The 22,944-nt window shown below is 32.2% G+C and overlaps 2 protein-coding genes across 2 annotated transcripts; both read right to left on the bottom strand.

Annotated features, from left to right (window-relative positions):
• Nucleotides 1–2,156: 2,156 nt before the first annotated feature.
• Nucleotides 2,157–6,894, bottom strand: LOC145045189 (mannosyl-oligosaccharide 1,2-alpha-mannosidase MNS1-like). The gene is made up of 14 exons (XM_078993534.1): nt 6,468–6,894; nt 5,901–5,948; nt 5,627–5,821; nt 5,442–5,554; nt 5,288–5,353; nt 5,003–5,174; nt 4,825–4,914; nt 4,621–4,745; nt 4,488–4,553; nt 4,299–4,407; nt 4,108–4,206; nt 3,952–4,032; nt 3,702–3,872; nt 2,157–2,767 (listed from the first exon to the last, which is right to left on the bottom strand). The coding sequence occupies exons 1-14, from the start codon at nt 6,621–6,623 to the stop codon at nt 2,513–2,515; spliced, it is 1,746 nt and encodes a 581-aa protein (XP_078849660.1). The 5' UTR covers nt 6,624–6,894; the 3' UTR covers nt 2,157–2,512.
• A 6,613-nt stretch (nt 6,895–13,507) lies between these two features.
• On the bottom strand, nt 13,508–19,329 carry LOC145045187 (RNA-binding KH domain-containing protein). Its single transcript, XM_078993533.1, has 7 exons — nt 18,430–19,329; nt 15,285–15,426; nt 14,996–15,210; nt 14,668–14,919; nt 14,241–14,567; nt 13,909–14,052; nt 13,508–13,820 (listed from the first exon to the last, which is right to left on the bottom strand). Exons 1-7 carry the CDS (start codon nt 19,168–19,170, stop codon nt 13,683–13,685), a joined length of 1,959 nt encoding a protein of 652 aa, XP_078849659.1. The 5' UTR covers nt 19,171–19,329; the 3' UTR covers nt 13,508–13,682.
• Between the last annotated feature and the right edge of the window lie 3,615 nt (nt 19,330–22,944).

The following is a 22,944-nucleotide window of genomic DNA, read 5'->3' as shown; positions in this document are numbered from 1 at the left end:
ACAAGAAATTTAGATTCAAAAATTTAGAAATTGAAGTTCAAAAGAACATATATTCTAAAATTGTTCAAGAAATCTTTTGTGTGTGTTCAAGAAACCTAGATGTGTTTCTAATGAAATGTGAAGATGAACACCAACAACTTGTATGTTAAAACTCATATGTTCATGAGAACCTGAAATTCTAATGATTTGAAAACCTTGCACCCTATGTTTAATAAATGTGGTAAATGACAAAATGGAGAAAACTTTTGATTTATGTCTAAAGGGAAAGGTAGAAAGGAAGTTAGGAATAATAATTAAGAAATAACTCATGGTATCGACGTCTAAAAGGAAAGGTAGAAAGGAGGTTAGGACTTAGGAATAATCATTAAGAAATAACACATGGTATCGATGTCTCCCGAAGCTTAAAACCGGTGAAGTTCACAAGTTAATGATGTTAAAAGGAGACAAAACATAATTAGAATCATAAATTGTAACTTTATATGTTTACCAAACTCACACAGTTGATAAACATTATATATATATATATATATATATATATATATATATATATATATATATATATATATATATATATATATATATATATATATATATATATATATATACTATTATTACAATGAACGTAATAACTATTTCGAAGTAAATTCAAAATAACCTAAACAATGATGCCATAAATCTTGAGAAATAGCAGTAAAACACAACAGACAGAGCACAAAGTTGATGAATCTAGGAAGCAAATATACGATAGAGGTCCCCGATACTATTGCATCTAATGAACATTTTCCTTATTAGATGGGCCTTCATAGTAAACTCGAAATGATCAAAGTCAAGGGAGATTATTATCGATAGAAAGACAACCGACATAGATTAAGTTTTTAACAAGATGACGACAATGAAGAACATGTTTTGAATGAAGAGACGATGAGGTGATAGAAGAGTGGTATGTCCACATTTGTGAATTTGAATTGCATGACCATTTCCAGTTTATATTTTTGTTTAAATAAAGCATATCGAAATAACAAAATCGATTGCCTTGAGAGCACATATGCTATTATTAAAGGTTATTTTTGTTTAAATAAATCATATTGAAATAACGAAATCAATTGCGAATGTGGAATTGGGGGCCATACCGATTGTCATGGGATACTGTTGGAAGTGGGTTTGCGGCCTCAACCATTATCTTGGTTTTTGGATCCATTATCATGCATGTCTTGTTGACCATCAATCGTTATTATTATTGAAATGCTTGTCTAATCGTTGATGGTTTTGGGCAATACCCTGGTTATAGGGATTTTGGCAGAAGAAATGTGGGTGGCATTGAGATTGTGAGAAGAGCTTAAGCGACTTGCTTAGCACGTCGAGTTACTTCAAGGACAAACTTCGAGTGTGTTTTGTAGACAAGGAACGAAATGATTGGTTTGTTGAATGAAGGAGACAACACCATCATAATGCCGATTATGAGTTGTAACACCACATGGTGTTTAGTTTCGAGACACAAACCACGGAGAGTCGGCAAACGTCTTTAACTCTTTGTAGTAGGAGGAAACATTGAAAAAACCGTCGAGATAATTAAATTGGAGAATTGAGTTTCTAGGTAGACGACAATGTAACTTTTGTTGTCTTGGAAAATATTTTGGTGGCATTATATTGATTTCAGAACAATAGCATCTAAAGGGGACCATGTTTCAGTATGGTTTGGGTGCAATAATGTGGTCGATGGACTTATAGCTAATGAGTTTTTTAATCATCTGTACCAAGACATATATTGGAACTTTTCCATCTCAATGGTGATTGGAATAACTTTTTGATGGTGAACTCCGTGAGTGCCGTGTGGAATGTGGGCTTGATTATACTTGTTCCCAACATATAAACAAGTGTTGATATCCTTATCAATGGAAAATAAATAGCCAGATAGAAGATACTCTAGGAGTAGATATTTTGACAAGAATTAGGAATATACATAGAAGTAGAATAAAAAGGTCGCCTAACATTTTTACCTTGGATAGAATCAAAAAGTTGCCTAACATGGCTTTGTTACATCTATTTTTATTTTTTTTTATCCAAATTAGATAAAGATCCATAGATGTTTTTACTAAAATGACCCCAGTAATTTAAAAACAGAAATGTAAAGAGAAACAAAAATAACGAGAGTGGTATAGATAAATAAAAATAAAATCCGTTGAGATGATTTGGTGCTGCTAGTCTATAGTTTAACATAAAATTAAACAAAAACCACTAGTACAATTATCGGTCTCTAAAGTGTAAACGGACTAACTACTAGACTATTACGTCTATTAAGAATAGAATTATAAAACAAGTACAATCATCTGATCCTAACTCCCCACATGTAAATGTTTCCTTTATTTGGCATGGCCAATGAGAGGGCCCAATAGCCTAATGAATCCTTAGGCTATTGGGCTTCTAATCCTCTGCCTGCCACCCAAAATTTCCATAAAAAGGCAGAAGTGGGTCTTTCTCACAAGGCTTTAATTAACGATAGTAGTCCTAAGTCCTAAGTTCCACCAAAACGACCTTCTCTCCTAGCACGTAGTCTGGTAGTGGTGGTAGGTGGTTGTTTATGTTGTTTGGAACCTAACCCTAACCCTAATCCAAGACGAGGTACAATTTTTAAAGGATGGGCTTCTGTGTTGAATACCCACTCATCCAAAGATATAACTGATGGGGGTGAGAATAAAAGATACAGATATTTCAATGTTTCTGCAAGAAAGAAGCTTTGCATCATATTGTCTTTCACACCTGTATTTACCTGAAATTCATAACATAATCACCAAATTAATATCTTTAGACTAAACCAACCTCATACATATTATTCTGCTCCAAAAATCAATCTTTTTCTAAAAAGGCTCCTTGATCCAAGTTTTTTTTAAATGACTATTTTGCCCTTGGGCTAAACCAGGAGATAAAAATAAACACAGTGAGCAAATTTGTAACTTGCTCATACTTTTAGTATTATTATATATCATTTTCTAAATCATAACTTATTTTACTTTTTAAAGTATAGATACTTGGTTTAAGAGTAAATTACATTTTTGGTCCCAAAGTACAACTGATTTTTTCAACCTTAGTCCCAATAAGTTTTATCTTGCAAATTTGGTCCTTATTTGAGAGCATTTTTTTGGGTCACTGATCAAAGTAGAATGACCATATTTTTGGGACCAAACCAACAAAAATCAGAGGGGACAAAAATAGTCATTTTACTGGAATCAGGGACCTCAAAGGCAATACAGAAACCTCAAATAAGAACCAATATTGCAACAAAATTGCAAAAAATCAGCTATACTCAAGGACCAAAAATATAATTTACCCTTTATTTAAAGAAGAGAAAATAAAACAAGGTTTCTTGTCAACCAATCATAAAAAAAAAAAAAAAAAAAAAAAAAGCACAAGTTTTTAAATTATTTTACAATTATATTAATTAACAAGTCATTAACTTCAAACTTGGTCCAAGGGCAAAATGGTCATATTACAAACCTAACAGCTAAAAAGCAACACCATCAAAGAGAAGGACCAAACTTAGAACAGAATCTACCCAAAAGGACCTTTTTTCAGAAAGACAGAGAGAAAAAAAAAAAGATTCGTTTTCGGATTGTACCCAGAAAAAGTGACAAAATCTATTATTAATAAAGATCCCATAAAATAATAAAAAAGTTTATGGATAGAAAATAGAATAGATTACTTACATCCTTAAGTCCAACATATCCGGCCTCCACACGGGAGTTCTTTTCAAAAGCTTGAAATATATTCCACCCCCAATCTTGATAAGTCTTGTTACCAGTTAAACGCCACAAATAAAAAAGCGATTCAACTGTTTCTGGTCTTAATATGTTCCAAGATGTGCCCACACTCATGTCCTACAATACAGTATTTTTTTTATTATTATTAACATTATTTTATATATATTTGACCAATCAATCAAGTAATAAAACTAACCTGCCCTGAATGAAAGAAATAATTTTCTCCTGCCAACTTTGTTGGTGTCGACTGATAAAAGTTATAGCATGTCCACGCAAGCTACATTCAAAAGCCAAAACTGCATATTTATCTTTAACAAATTATATATAATTATGGTGGGATGAATTTAATTACCTCTTCTGCCAAATTTAAGAATTTTGTGGAATCAGCAGGACCATAACCAGATGAACCTAAGGCTATCATTCCTGGTGCAAAGCATGCTAACTCATCCATCTGCATGCATACATAAGAAGAAAGTATAAGTTTTTAAGATTTTTTATACAGTTAATGGATTTTAATAAAAAATATATATATGGTAATGGTACCTTATCAATCAAAGAATTCCCTATCTTCTCAGAAATGTATGTAAAAGATGAAGGTGCAGTTCTTCGAACCAAGCTCAATAGACCTTTCATTGATGTCTCCCACATTTCCCTATTTTAATAAAATTTGTCATGAGAAAATGTGAAGCTGAAATAATTTCAATTACCCAAAATTACTAAAAGAATTCTCACCTATAATGCTTCACCTCTGCTGTTTTGTTTCCTTGTATCCAAACTTTAAGTAAATACTCATAGAAACTGCATCCAAATTTATATATGAATTTTAAAATCATGCCATTGTTTAAAAAAAATGGACATTTAGTACCTGTCCCCCATGGCCCCAAAAGTAATGGTGGAATGAGATGCTGTTCCTCTGTGGGGATTTATATAAATGGGGAGTAATCCATCAGCAGGAAAAGTCTTGTTAAGCTCTAGAATAACATTTTCTACCTGAAATATCAATTTACAAATTACAATATTAAATTTGGTCAAATATCCTCATATATGAATGACACTACGGGGAACATACCTTTTGTTGATACTTTGGATCTCCAGTTCTTTGAGATAATGCAATAAACTCCAGTTGCTCTGTCCCAGAATCTGCCAGGATACTATCACCCTAAGAAAACATAAGAAATATATACATTAACACTTGAGAAAAAGACAAGTCAACATTTTATTTTCTATGGTCAAAGTTTACAACTTACCCCAGTCCAACCAGGGTTATGTGCATTACCATGAGCCAGGTTAATAATGTTGTAAGGGATACCAGAAGGAGTATTCCATGCTGGAAGTAACCTATCAGCTATGTCTTTTGCCTTTTCAAGAAAGACATTGTCTCCGGATAAATCATAAGCACTCAAAAGCCCACCTACAACCCTGTTTTAAAAAAATGGTAAATATTTCAAACGATTAGGTTGTCTCATTGTATAATAATTACTAAATTGGTTACTGAACAATAAGCAACAATATATTAAACCTTACAAAGCAACCTTATGGTCGTCTCAAACACACTGGCATCATAATTCTTATTGAAGTCCAAAGTGTTTGCAACCCACCTAGATAAAAGTGCACAGATATATAAAATAATCTCTATGGGCAAAAACAAAGAGTCCAAGTTAATGAAAATAAGATAATGGATCATACTCTTTAGCCCTTTGAAACTCATCATCTAGGCCCATTATATATAAGGTATCAAGAGAGTCTATTAAAGTTGCACCAAGACCACCAAAGCTATCCACACCATTCTTTGATTGGGGCTACAAAACAAGATTTTAAAAGAACTCAGCATTTAAATATAAATGATATGTTTGACTTAAAGAATGATATACCTGAAGTTCATCATGGCCCCAAGCATATTTTTCATATGAGGTCCATGCATGAACCATAGCATCTTTGACTTTTTCTCTTCGTTGAGTCTCAATTGGATCAGGGACATAACTGTCCATTTTGGTTAGATCAGTTCTTTTGGTTGTAGTATTCATCTTTTTAACTGAAACACCACCTTCTTGCGTTAACTCTCCTAGCTGCAAGGAGGCAATAAGTTTAGAATACAGGTGATTTCCAAGTTGTATGGATCTTGAGATAAAGATCAAAATGTGATACCTCATTTTGCAAACGTTCCATCTCTTCTTTCAGCTTTGAGAGCTCTTCCTGTCAATCAACAGTGGTTTGTAAATACAGGAAATAAAACAAGTAAAATGCATTTCTAACCCTTCCATATAGGTCACAAGCCCTAAAATTTAACATGATATTCTACTCATCGTATAGCTTGAAGCCTGGTTGATACTGAAGAGTTGTTCTTATTTCTCTATAAATCTACCAGAAGCTAGAATAAAGGACTGAGGTTGGTGATCTCTTGCTAACACGAATTTCTATTAACATATCACAGAAATTGATTGAAGGAAATTTTCTGTGGATCTCTTCTCTTCCTGTGTAGACCTAAATGAGATCACTAAACACCTATTTTGACTGATTCTAGTTGGTATTCCCCAAATCCAGTCAAAAGTAGAGAATTTAGAGTTATTTCACAATCACTCCCAATCAGGGATCATCAGTGCGTGTTACTTGAGCGACCTTTGATAAACTACGAGACAAATAAGACTATGATCTCACGACCCTATAATGGAATTGCAACGGGTAAAAGTTAATAGAAATGTATCTCTACGATACCTCATGTTCCCGAACAAGAGTCTGACGATCCCATACGAAGAATGAGACGAAGACGAAAGCCATGAAAAGTAGAGCAAGACGTTTGGGGCGTTTCAAGTAATATGCCGGATTGACGTACCTCCATCGGATCGACGATGAGGATCTGCTCCTTGCCATTTTTCTTTCAATATTTAACAACTATATGTGTGTATATACTTATTATAAATATGTTACAACAACCGATCAATGGTGTAAGAATATGAAATCAGGTTTCCACATGTTACACAGCGGATAGAAAATTGAAGATAAATCGGAGAAATGGAATGGGATCTAGATGGCGATCTCTCCCGTTTCGCACACGGTGTGGAATCTGTTATCCTCCAAGAAACGGGAGGAAGACGAAGACGACGTTGATGTTGGATGGATTATTATGACGGAAGTCACCAAATGAAATTAATTGGAAAAAGGAAAGAAATTTATTATGAGTTTTTAATTTGTTTTCTATGAAATTAATTGGAAAAAGGAAAGAAATTTATTATGATTTTTTTTACCGTCAAATATATTATATTCTACCCCTACAATTCTTCTTAAATCTTCACGTATCTTCCCTTATAGGACTTAAACCATCGATCTCAAAAATGAAGGGCAATACCGGATACCGCTATACTAGAAAGTAAAATGTTTGCAACCTGTCAATTATATCTGTAGACATCTACAGAAGAAAAGATAGATCAAACGTCTACAGTCTGTAAGAAAAAAAAAATTGTGTGTTCTTTAAAGTCAGCATGTTGTGTAAAAAAAGTTTAAATGAATTTGTTTTTTGAAACTTAAAAGCAATGATCTAAATAACATAAGACATGACTTGGTGTTAAAATCAAACCTCAAGTTTTATTGAGTCGTGACGAGCAAATTCGTTTGTAAAGTGTGACTTAAGGCGATAATTTTGTATATATATATATATATATATATATATATATATATATATATATATATATATATATATATATATATATATATATATATATATATATATATATATACATAAAACTTAAGACGGTATTTTGTCAAAGTTTGATAGCAAATACAAACTTTGGGGCTACAATGAGTTTTTTAGAACATTGCTTAAAAGACTATTTCATTCATTATAGTTTTACAATGCTAAAATTAAATGTATACAATCAACATTATAATTCTTTTTTTTATTATTAATATTTAAAATACAAAATATTTGTTTTATATAATTAGGAAACACATTAATTCTTGTATTTTGATGTATTCGTCGTCCAACTTATTAAATTATTAGATATTACTTTTAAAACTTTTATATTTCTACATTCATTGTTTTAAACTAGAAGGAATTCGGTTGCACCGTTGGCGCTAGTTTAAATAATGTTTGAAAATAAAAAGCTGAAAATAACTTTTTGGAAATGGCATTAAAAGTTATATAAATAGAATTTGTTTACGTTGTAATTATCCATTACATTCCATGATTGAATGAAAAAGAAAAAAAAAAACATTTACTCAGTAAACAATGAAAAATTAACAAATATGAGGAACAGAATGGTCCATTCCATTCTATCTGGCAACCAAATGAACAATTTCATTCCTTACTTCATCCCATCATACCAAAAAAGACGTACTTATGCATGTATCATGGTCTCTTATATACAGAAGGTCACCACTATACGTGCACTCATAGCTTCCCTATAAGGCGAAAAGCATATAAATAAATGTTAAGATCATTACTTCAATTTAAAGTAGCACAAAAGGATGGCTTCCTCATGGGGTAATTTAACCATTTAGCATAATTACCAATCCAATTCCTTCGACTAGGAAAATCAGGACATATTTACTTTAAGAGTCTGATATGTAACATTTGGTTGAAGTCCATCTTCCTTCATCCTTCTAAAGAACTTCTCAACTCGTTCCATGTCAGATGTATTCACATATGTGATATGTCCACAACATACTTGTGTATGGACAAAAATCCGGTGTACATCTGCATATGAAAAAGGAATTTTAGTTTTTATCTCTTGTTTATAAGAAAAAAAAAAAGATGCAAATACCCTCACATGTTTCTTCACATACTCTTGAACACAATCTTGGTCTGGTCCACTATTCCAGATATCACAAATGCATCAAGCAAGATGTTATACACCTTTTATGTTGGATATCAAACATAAGAAGCAAAGATTGAATCTTGGGTAAATCTCCAAAAAGCAAAAGCAGAAGCTCAATCAAGAAAACTTAAAGTAAAAAAAAGATTTTGATTTTCTTCTCCAATGAATACATTTAATGAAAGTGAAAATTACATCTAAAACTTACATATTTGAGATATTGGTCGGCCAGAGTAGCAGCTATTTTAAGAACATTTCACATGATGTTAATCTCTAGTAAAGCATGGCCATTATGTGCTATAGCCCTGATGTAGAAAGCATAGATAACATTAGATATAAACAACCACAAACACAAATGAAAATGAAATGAAATCTATATCTAAAGGTAATTTACTAGGGTTAGGTCTGAGTTGATGAAAGTATGGTAGTTGTCTGATTAGCTGCACATCTAACTTTATGTAGTTTAAAACCCATAAAAGACACAAACATGACAAAATAAACTCTGATGAAACTTACAAATTAATGATACTAATTAAGCAGAAACAGAGATCTATTGAAGTTTATTTACCTTCTTCATCTCAATAGGTCTTAGTGTCCCTTCCTCAAAAACTTTAGCTTTCTACCTTGTTCAAATTCATTCATCTCTCCAACGAATCAAAATCAGCCCAAAACTAAAATTCAAGAAAAATTTTTGTTAACTATGAACCAATACTTCAGTTAGGGTTAGGGAGAGGCGGATAGAATTCAAAGAGGCCTTGATGAGCTTCACTTCAAATCAAGTAGGACATCAATGAGAGTTTTCAAGTGATCGGTACATTCCATGTAGGTGAGTGCAACTCAATAGCAAGACCATTATCCCAATTTTATGAAATCAAATAGGTGACTGTTCCAAAAATTGATCGTTCATATGGACCAAATCAAGATTAGCAATGACTGATGTAGTTGTTGTAATAAATCTTCAATTTTAGAATAAAAAATTAACATTAAGACATACGATAGAAACTGTGATGCAAATAAATAATAACACCAAAACTAATAGTGTGGAATAAGGATGAGATTCAGAAGCGGAAAACCGGACCGGAACCGGAATCAGACTGGAACCGAAACCGTTAGAACCGTAATATGTAGAACCGGTCCGTGTCCCGTGTTTAAACAATGGCTTTATTTGAGTTCCGGGTAATCCGGGTTTTGGGTTTTGGGTCCGGGTAAACCGTGTTTAAGAACCGGAACCGTGTTAGGAACTGGAACTGGTTTCTATGAAAAGTTTAAAATATGCATATCTCATTTGCTTGAAGTCGGATTGACATGAGGTTTTTTCAGAGTGTAGTTTATAGTTTGTACATGATTTTAGACTATAATTTTGTCATTTTTGAGTTAATACGCATTGACTTACAGTCCTTCAAAGTCAGGATATCAAAGCTGGACATTTTATGTTTTTCATATTTTTTTTAATTATGTGAATCTTTTATAACATGCATATCTAATTCGTTTGAAGTCGGAAGAGCATGTGGTTTTTTCTAAAGTGTAGTTTATAGTTTGTACATGATTTTAGACTATAATTTTATCATTTTTCATTTCATATTCATTGACCTTCAGTCCCCCAAAGTCGGGATATCAAAGCTATGAATTTTTTGTTTTCGACTTTATTTATATATTTTGTGAAAATTTAAAAATGCATATCTAATTCGTTTGAAGTCGGATTATCACAAGGTTTTTTTGTAACATGTAGCTTAGAGTTTATACATGATTTTAAACTACAATTTTATCATTTTTGGCTTCACATTCATTAACTTACAATCCCCCAAAGTCGGGATATCAAAACCGTGAACTTTCTGTTTTTCAGGTTTATTTTTATATCTTGTAAAGTTTTAAAAATACATATCTAATTCGTTTGAAATCGGATTATTATGAGGTTATTTGCAACGATACTTTAGAATTTGTACATGATTGTAGACTATAATTTTATCGTTTTTGGTTTAATATTCATTGATTTATAGTCCTCCGAAGTTGGGATATCAAAGTTGAAAATTTTAGACTATAATTTTGTCGTTTTTGGTTTAATAATCAATTGAAAATTTTAAATAATACAAAATTGTGAGATTGATTATGTGCAATTTTAACGATAAAATATTATATAGTCTTAAAATTACTACACAAGGTATTTAATAAAATGTTTTAGTGGATTAGTATTTAAAACTCTGATTTATTGTTTTGTTTTGTTAATCTTAATTTTAGCTGCTATTAAGTTGGGAATTCAAGTTTGTTTTATTATTTGTTATAATATTTATATAAAATATTAAGTTCTGAATCCACTCCAATTAATTTGTGAATCCATGCTTCTTTAGTTATTTGTTATAATTTTTTATTAAATTGTTATTTATGGTTTATGTTTTATGATTGTTACGATGTGAATTGAATTTGGAATGTGGGTTATTATGCTAGCGTTTTTTCAAACAATGTAAATTTAGTTTTTTTTTTTTTTTTTTTTTTTAAGTTGTGAATTGTGATGTTTTAATGTTTAAACTATTGTTTAGTTATGTTAAAATAAGCTTTAACTATGAATGGATGAATTTATATGCTTTTAATTTATACATACTATGAATGAGAGTCATGAACTCTTTTAATAAACTATGAATTTATGTGTAAGGTGTTTATGAAATGTTTCAACAAAATAAAGAATGTTTTGAAGCAGTAAATACTAAGAATGAGACTCCTAAACTATTTAATTAAACTCTGAATTAAAGTCTTGATTATATATTTTTTTGTATTAAACTTTGGATTTATTATGTTAAGCTGTAAAATTTGTGTATTAAAATGTTAATTATATGTATCAAAATATGAATTGACTGTATTAAGTTGTGAATTGACTATATTGAGTTATTAATTTTTTATGAATTCTTTGTTTTCATATAAAATATGAGATGAAAAAAACACTATACACGGATCTAATTTTATCTATTTTTGAATAAAGTATGTAAACTTTGATTTCTAAATATTTGTGTAAAAAATCTTTGAAAGAAGTACTAGGCTATAGATCTAAATGTATAAATATAAGTTTTAAGTTGCGAATATGATTGTGAATGTATAGTTATTGTGTATTAACCAATGAATTTATCATATTAAGATGTGAATTTTGTTTACTAAATTGTAACCTGGTAGTATTAAGTTGTAAATTGACTGTATTAAACTATGAATTTTTAAAGAATATTGTGTTAAAAATAGACTTATTTATTTACGAATATTTGTATTAATTTCCTTGTAAATATATAAATTTTTTGTGCTGTATAAATATGTTAAAATATATTAGTTTCTATTATTATTTTGCATTAAACTTTGAATTAAAGAATTAAGTGGTTTATTAAACTATAAATATAATGTGTACATATATGATTTGGAAGGAATGATAGTTGTTACAATGAAACATGTGGTTGATGGCGATGTGTGGTAGTTTGTGGTGGTGATAAAATTTGAGTTTGGTTTTTATGAATATATAAATTAGTGTAAAACATATTGTATTAATTGTGAAATTTATGTATTAAACTAATAGTGGACTGTATTAAATTGTATTAAGTTCTGTATACTATATAAAATTTGTGTTAAAATATGAATGAAATTAATAGACTGTGAATTAGTGAATTAATATGTTTATTAAACTGTAAATATTAAATATTTATTATACATGATATATTTTTTTAAAAAAAATCTACAATTTAGAAAAAAGAAACTTGATTTTTTTCAAGATATAACTATATTTTTTTACTAAGATTTTGTATATTTGGCTGGAAAAATAAAAAATTATTACCAAGGAAATGAGAGTTCTAATGTTTGTTTTATTAAACTGTGAATGCGACTAGAAAAATACTACTAGATTTAATGTTAGTCCGAAGGCGGTCCAACGGTGGTCCGTCAACGGTTTGATGGTGGTCTGACAACAAGTTGCAAGCAAATAGTTTATAAACTAGGAAATAAAAAAGTTTGTTTAATAAAATATAAATGTTGGATACCTTCAAAATGTCTTAATGAAAACATTTTAAAAAAATGATTCTTATGGTTCTTAATATTTTTTGGTTCTCATTTAAACCACTCCATATATATATATATATATATATATATATATATATATATATATATATATATATATATATATATATATATATATATATATATATATATATATATATATATGACTTGTAGTTTTAAAATATTGCCTTTGTTTCATGAAAATGATTAATCTAACAAGCCATGTTATAACTAAGCAAGTGATCCTATAGCTTTGGTTTAGACGCTTATCGGTGAACTGGTACTTCTCACTAAAGTTCCTTAACGCATCATTGAAAACTCAATAAACATTGCATAACATTTCGTCTAATGAGTTCATGGTTCTGAGACAGAAATATAACTACAAAAGATGTTAAAACATTTGTGTTCCATCAAAAGCTCTCAATCATAATAATCTTTCAAAGGATACCATCTAAACCGGTATCAAAGAAATGGCATCACTTGAGTTGTACTGATTACTGAACTTACTGATATAGTAAATGATCACCTACCTAAGACCGATGTAAGCCATATAACTAACAAACATATATAAGATTGTAAGAATCATTTTCTTTTAACGATGACATCAAGCCACAAATTCAGAACCTTAACAGACCTTAAAAGACCTATGTAAGATTGTAAGAATCATTTTCTTTTAACGACTGATTAACTCTATTTTAAAGTTTTCATACCAAGTGATCACCACTAGGCACTATGCAATTTGACTGTAAATAGACAACTTATTCAATTTGACTATTCTACTTTCAGCCTTCACATTAAACTCATAGATATGTAATTCAAATGGGAAGTGATTTATAACACAACACTTTTTATCCATGCACAACAGTTTATGCTTTAGAGGGGTTGCACAATATACATAAGAAACATATCATTGTTGTGTATGAATAAAAAAAAGTAATTCAAATACTTTTGAACTTTTCCATGGTTGAGTTGTACAAAAAATTTCTAAATTTTCATATCTGAGTACAACATAAAATTTAATCAAGAAAATTCACAATTGAGGAAATATGATTCAGTCCAAAAAAAAAAAAAAACTCTTGGTTGCCATCTACTCACAAAGTCAAAGAATGGGGTGCTGCTCAGAAAGGATGAAGGCATGAAGCAGACACTGTGCAGTATGAGTTTCATCTGATGTACCAGACAATACTACTCGCCCTCCATCCGTCGAATCATGTATCGCCACCTGTGCACCTGATATCTGCACTCAAACCCCTTTTTTCCAGTTAAAAACAATATATAACTTTCATCTAAAAGAAAAGAAAAAAAAAGCAAGTGGACTCACTCACCTGCTTGATATGAGCTAAGTTGGTCTTGTTTTCTCCATATATGGAGCCTAACAAGCTTTGAGGAACCATAACCTCAACACTTACACTTACACTTCCTCCTTCAGATTCACCTACTTCACCTGTATACCTGTTGCTGCTACCTGACTGGAGAACAAATACAAACAGGTTACTGTTTCCACTTTCCAGTTTTACCAAACGTACAATTCTATCATTTGGTAGTTTTTTTTAGAAAAAAATGAAAGCAAAAGAAATTTAAGTAGGATGTTACGATACACAAATAAATGAAAGTACATTGGTATTTGTAGCACATATTCCTTAATAAAACCACCAACCTGAGAATTCCATCTCCCTGGAGGCGGAGGAGACTGCCTATTGAGTGAAGGAGTATATCCAGGTCGTTCATTGGCATAAGGATATGGATATGGCCCACGATCAAAATAAGGCCCATATCCATATCCATATCCATCATTGGCATAAGGAGGTGGAGGTGGAGGTTCAAAAGGATGTTCATGCCTTGGCCTGAATGGAGGAGGAGGCCTCATTTCTTGACCATGATTTGGATAATATGATTTCACAGGAGGAAATACAAATACAGTTTCACGAAGTCTCCCAGTGATTTCAAACAAAGCATCTTGAACAGATTGTAAGCTGCCAGTTACCTAAATAAATTACCCCAAAATTAGCAGTATATAACGATAGAAGAATGATATTTGCTGTAAAAAAAATATTTAAAAAAAAAAAAAAAAAAACCTACCTTACCTGTACAACTTCATCATTTGGCATACCATACTTTGTAAGCTGTTCTTTAGGAAATATCTGTATGTTAGCACCAGTAAGTCTTCTCATTTCTGAAATAATAACGCCACCTTTACCCCATAGACACCCAATCTGGCGTGAGTGTACCAGAAGCCTAGCTACGATGGCAGCACCTGATTCAAACCCAATCTCTGCAATTCTACCATGGACACGAAGAACAGCATCTTGTGCAGGAGAATGCCTTTGATCCAAACTCTGTATAAATCAATTAATAATTAGAAAAAAAAAAAAAGTATATGTAGCTTTTTATAATTAATTAATTCTCACATGCCTCTCGTGCAGATATTACAACCACCCTGTCATCTGATTCGGGTGCTGAGTCAGCGATTTTTATAGATGCACCGGTTTCTGATTGTATTGCTCTTCTGATGGACCCACCTTTGCCAATCAAGCTGCCAACTTTGTCAAACTGACACAATAATCTGAATATAACTTCCTCTTCCATGGGTATTCTGTGGTGGTTTGGGTTCCCCATGCCTTCAGGACCTGAAACATATAGATAATAATGATTGTTATGGGTTTTTGAAAGGCAGTTGTTTAGGAAAAAGTATGATTAATACCATATCCATGAGCCTGAGGGATCATCCCTATGGGCCTGTTACTGCCACTGCCACTGGTGGTAGCATCTGCCCTTGGATTTTCTTGAAGACAACTTGATACAGATAATAGAGCCTTCTTTACAGCTGAAAACTTTCCAGCCATCTGCATATCACCAAACATACAAATCTATAATTAAGGAAAGAGGGCTAATGGGGCTGAAAATAAGTAAATCTCGTTCCACAGGGTAGATGAGCTGAGCCTGATTAATTAACATTATTTGGCCTAAGGGAGTAAAAGATGACAAAAAGGGATTGACCAAGAGTTGACTTTTTTCGGGTCAAAGTCAGGATTAATGGGATTTATAGTGACGGAATCATTATATTAAATTAATTTTAAATAAAATACAGTGCATTTCCATTTAATAAAGATAATTAATTTTACATTTGAGGTCAAAATGTCACATTGTACGGTTATATATTGCATGATGTATTACATGCAATAAATTCCTTGTACTTACAAGTTATATATATACATATATATATATATATATATATATATATATATATATATATATATATATATATCACATGCGACGGTGGAGCCAAAAAATGGATATAGGGGTACAAAGTAAAAACATAGTAGAAATTCAAAATAGTACTCAAAGTTGCTTAATATTTAAAGTCGTGCATCCCAAAAGTATATAAATAAAAAAATTACAATTGAATCTGCCGAGTTTAGATCGATCAATGAGACAATGATATTATAGTAACTTGTAGAGATGCATCATTCTGAATGAATGAGACAAAACAATGGTTTAAAACATGATCACCCATGCTATTATGCAACTTACTTTTTTGACACAAAGCATTAACACTCCCTCTACATTTGTCAACTGGAAGAATCAATATTAACTTGATAAGCAAAAGCCCTAGTTGATAAGTCACATGCTTATTTGTTTCAACAAGTTTCATTGAAAGGGAACTAACATCATGCATAGTTTGGAACTCAACATCGCTTATGAAGTAGTAAGTTTAAGCACTTTTTCATTATCAAAAGAAAAAGTCATCTTTAGCACTGAAGCAAGCCATGCATGCCAGCAACTCCAAATTCACTTTATCAAACTGATATTAAGTTGTAAGTCGATTACTCCTATAAACACCCCCACACGAAAATGATGAAGATTTGTCTTTTGTTGAACAAAACATTTTGACCTTCCTTTGGTAATATATTGGGCTTTCATATTCGGCACAACAATGTCATATTAATTGCACAATGATGTGACTTTATTCATGTGGGTATCCCATCCAAGGTCTCCTGTTAGAATCATTTGATTTTATCTTTTATGGATCAACTAATGTCTTCTATATTTTGATATACCAATGATTTGTGTGTTGTTTAATAAATAAAAGATCAAGACATTGTTAGTGCAATAAATATGCATTGTTGGTCCGAATATAAAAGCTCATTATATTCCTCAAGGAAGGTAAAAGAGCTTTGTTCAACAAGCAACAAATCTTCATTATTTTCGAATTTTAGTGTTTATAGGAGTAATCGACTTACTATCTCAAGAGCTTACATGCATGGCTTGCTTAAGTCCTAACGACAGCTTCTCTTCTTTTGACAAGGAAAAAGTATTTAAACTTGCTACTCATTATCCTTTCAAGCACAAATTTGATGAGTTTTGATTGTATGATTACATTCATAAGCGGTGTGCAAAAAGATGGCAAACTTTAAAATATGCTATGGTGTTGGTTCCAATGATGTTTGTTGAAACAAATAGGCATGTGACTTATCCACTTAAGTTTTTGCTTATCAAATTAATGTTGATTCTTCTAGTTGCTACGGCAAGTGTAAAGAGAGTTTTTCGGAATGACATATCAAAACTAAGTTACAGAATAGCTAGGGTGATCAAATTTTAAAAGATTGTTTGGTCGCTTTCATTGAGATGGACGTGTTTCTACAAGTTCGTGATGACAATTTTATTGATCAGTTTCAACAAATGATGACTTGGCAGATTCAACTGTAACATTTATTTATATAATGATGGTGAGTTGAGGACTAGAGTACTATTTGATGATAGTAATGCAAGTCTGGAGAGTTTATCTACTTCAATACTTAGTATAGTTGTTTTGATATGGGGTAGTAAGTAGTAACACCCGTTAGGAGTCAAATGTTGTAGAAAATATGGGACCTCCGAATTTCAATTAGGTTTAGTTCTTATTATCGTAAGAATTATTTGAGGTTATTTCCTCACATTTGAGAGGTGAACACTATGAAGGTGCTTATAGATTAATCTTACATGGAAAAAAAAAAATTAAAAAAAAAAAAGACAATAATTGTTTAAGAGTACAATATACATGATTCCTGAAGGCAAATGGAACTCCCAAAGAAAAGGTGTCATGTTAGGCATTGAAGCAAAGCAAGTGAACGCCCATGCCACAAGCAAGCAACATATGCATAAGCATGCGAGTGCTTAGGCATGTATAATTACACATATACTAGTAGACAAAAGATCAAGTCAATTATGCCAAAAGCAACACCAAATCCAATCACATTAACTAACCATGATGTTGAACGAGTATCAGTAGTCATGTACGAAGGGGGTTGATGGTCATGGCTAAAGCAAAGTACATGGCATATGATGAAAGGTACAAGTAATCTGATACAAAAGAAGGGGAGAATGGAACATATTGATGACAAGTATGCATCAGAGAACAAGCACACACAACACCCAAATAAGAGTTTCAAGTAATTCTATAATCCACAAGAACGGGAATGTAAAGGCAAGATAATTAAAGTGGAAAGGTCGCATAAGTTGTATGGGTAATGGGTCTTTAGTTACTTATGTATTTCTCAATGGTTCTAATTCCTTTACTTGTTCTATTTTCTAGGTCTTTAATTTCTGTATTCATTCTTCTTATCTATTCTGTATTTTTATGTGCAGTTATGTATTTATGTTCTTATTTATTCCTTTACATGTTCTATTTCCTAGTCTCCTTTTTTCTTTTATCAGTTTCATGTGTGTGGCAAGGCTGTCTACATCTCTATTGAAGGAGTATCATTCATCCAACACAAACTAAGTACATATGGAGCAATTTATGCACATCAAAGATGCCAAATATGTATACCACTTGTAAATTGAAGAAAGATGGTATATGCCATTACCTGAATCAACTCATCCCCAGGGGATGCACACTCTGGAAGTTGATCTTTGGGCAAAACCCTCACTTGAGCTCCACTCTCCTGCCGGATCTTTTCAATGATCTTTCCTCCTCTACCAAGCACACATCCAATCTGATTACTGGCAGCCAACATCCTGCATACCACCGGTCCTTGTTGTATCCCACCACTGCCTTCTGTGGAGTTGTCTTCACCATTCTCACTCTCCTCCTTGAACATTTTACTTCGTTCTTCATCGACCTTCAGGATCCTCTCAAAGATCCTAATCAGTGCCTTCTGAGCAGGCGATTCCTCACAATTAGAATTCCCTGATTCTTCGCTATTAGAATCGTCATTATTGTTATTAGCAATGTCCTTGTTCTTATGAGTAGAGTCAGCAGCCACTATGACGATCACCCGCTCTTCGGTACCATGGGTATAGTCGTCAATTCTAATTTTAGCACCGGTCTCTTCACGAAATTGGCGGATGATGGCACCGCCCTTGCCGATGACACCTCCGGTCTTTGCAGCAGGGCATAGAATACGGAATAGGGTTTCTCCGGAGGAGAGTTTGAGTGAGCGAAAAGGGTTATTGTTGTTAGATTGAGGAGTGGCGGGGGAGGATGGAAGAGGATGGTGGTGTTGATGGCGCCGCTTGGTAGAAGATGTCGGTGTAAGGTGAGGATGGTCAGACCTATCAGCGGTGGAATGGTCGAAGGGACGCTTATTTGGAAAGGAAGCATCCATTTGAAACACACACAAGTAACCTAATTATCCGAACAATCGACAAATAATTTCATAGCCGATAGAACGCAGAAGAAGAAACCGCCGCCACCGTCGTCGTCTGGTAGCTCTCAACTGTCAGCTCTGCAGGTTAAAATTCATTTTCCGTTCCGGCGCTTCCACTTTTTTTTTTTGGTTTGAAAATTACTTCAATATCCTTATAAACTCAAGAATTACTTACATATCCTTCTAAAAGTATAAATATTACATCAATATCCAAATTTATATTTTAATTAGGATTATATCAAATTTTTAATAAATTATTTATTGAATATTAAAAATTGTACTTTAGTTTACCAAAATACCCCTGCCTTCTTCATTATTTCCTCCCACGATTCAACACCCCCTTTATAGTATCACACTCATTCTTCTCCCTTACAACCCTCTACCAACTACCAGAGGATTAAACAGCATGAACGGAGCCTAGATGATTGGGTCTGTGATGATCGGTTAGATTTTGGCTTTAAACACAAGGAAGACGGGGGGTTGGCCGGAGTCGGAGTGGTGGCAGTACTCAACATCAGAATTTGGACCAGAGGCTATTTAATCAGAGGGATCATTGGTATGTTGGGTTTAATATTGGATTTTTAGTTTGGCATCAGGTTCCTTTTTCTTAATCGTATCAAACTTACAACAATAAACATCAACTGGATTGTTTATAATAATGGTGTTGCAGGTATGTTGGGTTTTACAAAGGGGTGTTGCTTTTGAAGTAGGGTGTTATTTCTATGCGCCTCTGGAAGCCATCTCATAAGTAGACTGCTATTTTGGAAACACTTCTACAAGTAGAGTGCCATATTGTTGTTGTTTCTAGTTTTTTTAAAAAGTCTTTACATGTTAGGCTATTTTGGTATTTTTCACCATGTTTTTGGTGGCTTTTCTTTTCTTTCATCTAATTTTGGAGCTTTTTGTTTTGTATGCATTGTAACTTTCCTAGCATCTTGCTGGTTGTTATATTTAAAATATTTTAGCCATTCAAAAAAAATGAAAAGTTTAGTGTTATATCATCCGTCAAAATTAATCAGATGTAGTGATAAAAAAAGGTGGAGTATAAAATCTGTTTTGTGCACCCAAATTAATCCAATTAGATACAATCGAATGCAAATTTAATCTAATGCAAATTAAAATTACTTCAAAGAATATAACAAAAATTATCTACTATTGTGAACAAGAAAACAGAGATGTGATAGTAGGGGTAAGGAAGAAGAATTCCATTTGTTTTTTAGTTTTTTTTTTTATAAAACAACTTATGATTTTTTTTAAAGATTATCTATTGTTATGAAGAATGAGGCAGCGATAGAAATAGATGGAGAAAAAATTCTATTTTGTGAACCAAAGATAATCCAATACAGATACACAATTGATCAAACGCAAAGTTAATCTAATCAGATTAGCATTAATTCAAAGAAGTTTACCTGTTGTGATGAAGATGCAAAACTACTTATGTATGAAGAAGAGATACTTGATCAAGAAGGTATATGATACGTAATCTAATCTACCTTGTGATTTAGTTTGCGATTTAATTAGGCAAGGGTATTTTGGTAAAGTAAAATATAATTTTGAATATTAGATAAATAATTTATTAAAAAATAGATATAATCCTAATTAAAATATAGATTTGGATATTAATGTAATATTTATATTTTTAGAATGATATACAAGTAATTTTCAAGTTTATAAGGATATTGAAGTAATTTTTAAAGTTTATAAGGACATGAATGTAAAAATCCCTTTTTTTTTATCCAAGTGAAAATTAATTTATTTTCACAGATTTTAGTTGATATTGTCTAAATTAGTCCCTTAACATGTAGTTTTATTATTTTTGGTCAATTTTATAGCAATTTTGATCTTAACATTTGAATGATTCATATCTTAATAATCCTGGGGATACGAATAAATCTATCTCTAAATGTAAACATGTTTTGGTTAGGCATTTAAATGATTAAGTTGAATGATGAAAACAATCATTGTAGCTTTCTAACCATTAAATTGTAATTTAATATAAACATGTTTCAAGAAAGTTTTCTCTACACCTTGTTTCCAACTACTTCTAAACATCTTTTACGTAATGTTTATGATCAGTTCAAGAATACCAATCAATCAAATTTTCAATGTTCATCGTATTTCAGCAAATTCATGTTTTAAGCACTTCATAATTGTGACAGTCGGGTTTCCAGGTAGATTATTTTATTTAATTATTTTGAATTATGAGAAGGAACTCGGCGAGTTGATGCGTAGACTCGCCGAATAGGGTCGTGATTGTTCATCCGGATTTACTTTGGACTCGGCGAGTCCATGAGTGGACTCAGCGAGTCCACGTTGTTTAATGAAACCATAAATCCCCGGGTTTGGAGCCTATTTAAGGGCACTTATAGCCTCTCATTGCAGCTACCAATCCCTTGAGAGAACCCTAAGTGAGCCCAATCGTTGTGAGGAAGAAGAAGTCACTTTTGATCCTTGTATCTTTGGTTTGGCAAGAAGGAGGTGCAAGAGCAAGAGGGGAGGTGCGATCCTAGCAGTTCCAAAGATTCAGAGACTTCATTTTGAGGTAATAGTTCGAACTGTTGGATAAGGTGTCTAAGTCCATAACTTATTTGGTATATACTTGACCCGACCGGCATGGTCCATTTGGGTTGCATTTCATCCAAACTATTTATGGATAATTTTATGAGAGTTATACACATATTATTATTAATATATTATAAGTTATAATATATTAATATGAAGTCATGTTATTTAATTAGTCTTAGTTTTAAATTAATTATGAATTAATTTAGAGATTAAAAGGAAGACTAATTAGATTGTGGGCTATTGATTTTATATGGTGTGGGCTAACACCCATTTGTTAATGGGCTAGGCTTGTATGGAAGTCCATGGATGATCCATGGAGCTTTTAACCCATGGATCCTTGGAAAAGGAAAGGTCATGGGTTATTAGGGTTTCACCCTAATCATGTACATTATATAAGCATGCTTATGTTGCATGAAATAGCCACTAGTGTGTGTGCTTGTGTGTGGCCGAAAATTGTAGTGTGTATACACTCTCTCAAAGTTTTCCAAGAGTTTGTGGTGATTTGTAATTCCATTTGAGGCATTCACACTATTGGTGCTTGGCCCTCAAACTCCTTAAGAATAAAACTCATCAAAAAGGTATGTAATCTCTTCTAACTCTTTTATGTTTAAAAGTACCCCATGTCATGTTAGATAGGTTATGAACCTTGGAAAATTATTATTTTGCATGTATTTAGATAAACATAGATCCAAGGTTTATTAGGATTGCATGCACACTTAGGAAGTGTTAGATTGCTCAAAACCCAACAGTGGTATCAGAGCATAGGCTTGTTTGTTTGATACTTGATGCAAAATAGTGAAAAAAGTCGAAATCTTTGCTGTCTGCATGATGGACTCGCCGAGTCCATGGGGGGACTCGACGAGTCCAAGGCAAAGTTCAACCTACTCGGCAAGTAGATTCGTGCACTCAGCGAGTAGAAGGTTCAGAATGCAGATTTTCGACTTTTGCTGCTGGAAATGGACTAGAAACTTTACCCCAAACTGTTTTGATGTTTTAAAACTTATTTTGGTGGGTGTAATGGTTGTTCTAATCCATTTACAATAGCATATATCAAAATTTCATGCTTTGTATGTGCTCATATAATTTTGAAACTTTGATAATCATGTTCATGTTCTTATGAATTTAGAAGATGATAGGAATTATTTGCTGAATTGTTTAGGATTAATT

Source organism: Lactuca saligna, chromosome 5, assembly GCF_052625555.1.
Source record: "Lactuca saligna cultivar CGN05327 chromosome 5, ASM5262555v1, whole genome shotgun sequence".
Lineage (NCBI taxonomy): Eukaryota > Viridiplantae > Streptophyta > Magnoliopsida > Asterales > Asteraceae > Lactuca > Lactuca saligna.
Note: the sequence above shows the minus strand (reverse complement) of the source record. Positions and strands in the feature narration are given on the sequence as shown.

Coding starts and splice junctions, on each gene's coding strand:
- LOC145045189 (XM_078993534.1), bottom strand. CDS start 6,623: ATGGCAAGGAGCAGATCCTCATCGTCGATCCGATGGAGGTACGTCAAT. Junction 5,822..5,900: donor TGGAACGTTTGCAAAATGAG/GTATCACATTTT, acceptor GCCTCCTTGCAG/CTAGGAGAGTTAACGCAAGA. Junction 5,175..5,287: donor GTGTTTGAGACGACCATAAG/GTTGCTTTGTAA, acceptor TTTTTAAAACAG/GGTTGTAGGTGGGCTTTTGA.
- LOC145045187 (XM_078993533.1), bottom strand. CDS start 19,170: ATGGATGCTTCCTTTCCAAATAAGCGTCCCTTCGACCATTCCACCGCT. Junction 14,920..14,995: donor TTGTAATATCTGCACGAGAG/GCATGTGAGAAT, acceptor TGATTTATACAG/AGTTTGGATCAAAGGCATTC. Junction 14,568..14,667: donor CAAATGATGAAGTTGTACAG/GTAAGGTAGGTT, acceptor TAATTTATTTAG/GTAACTGGCAGCTTACAATC.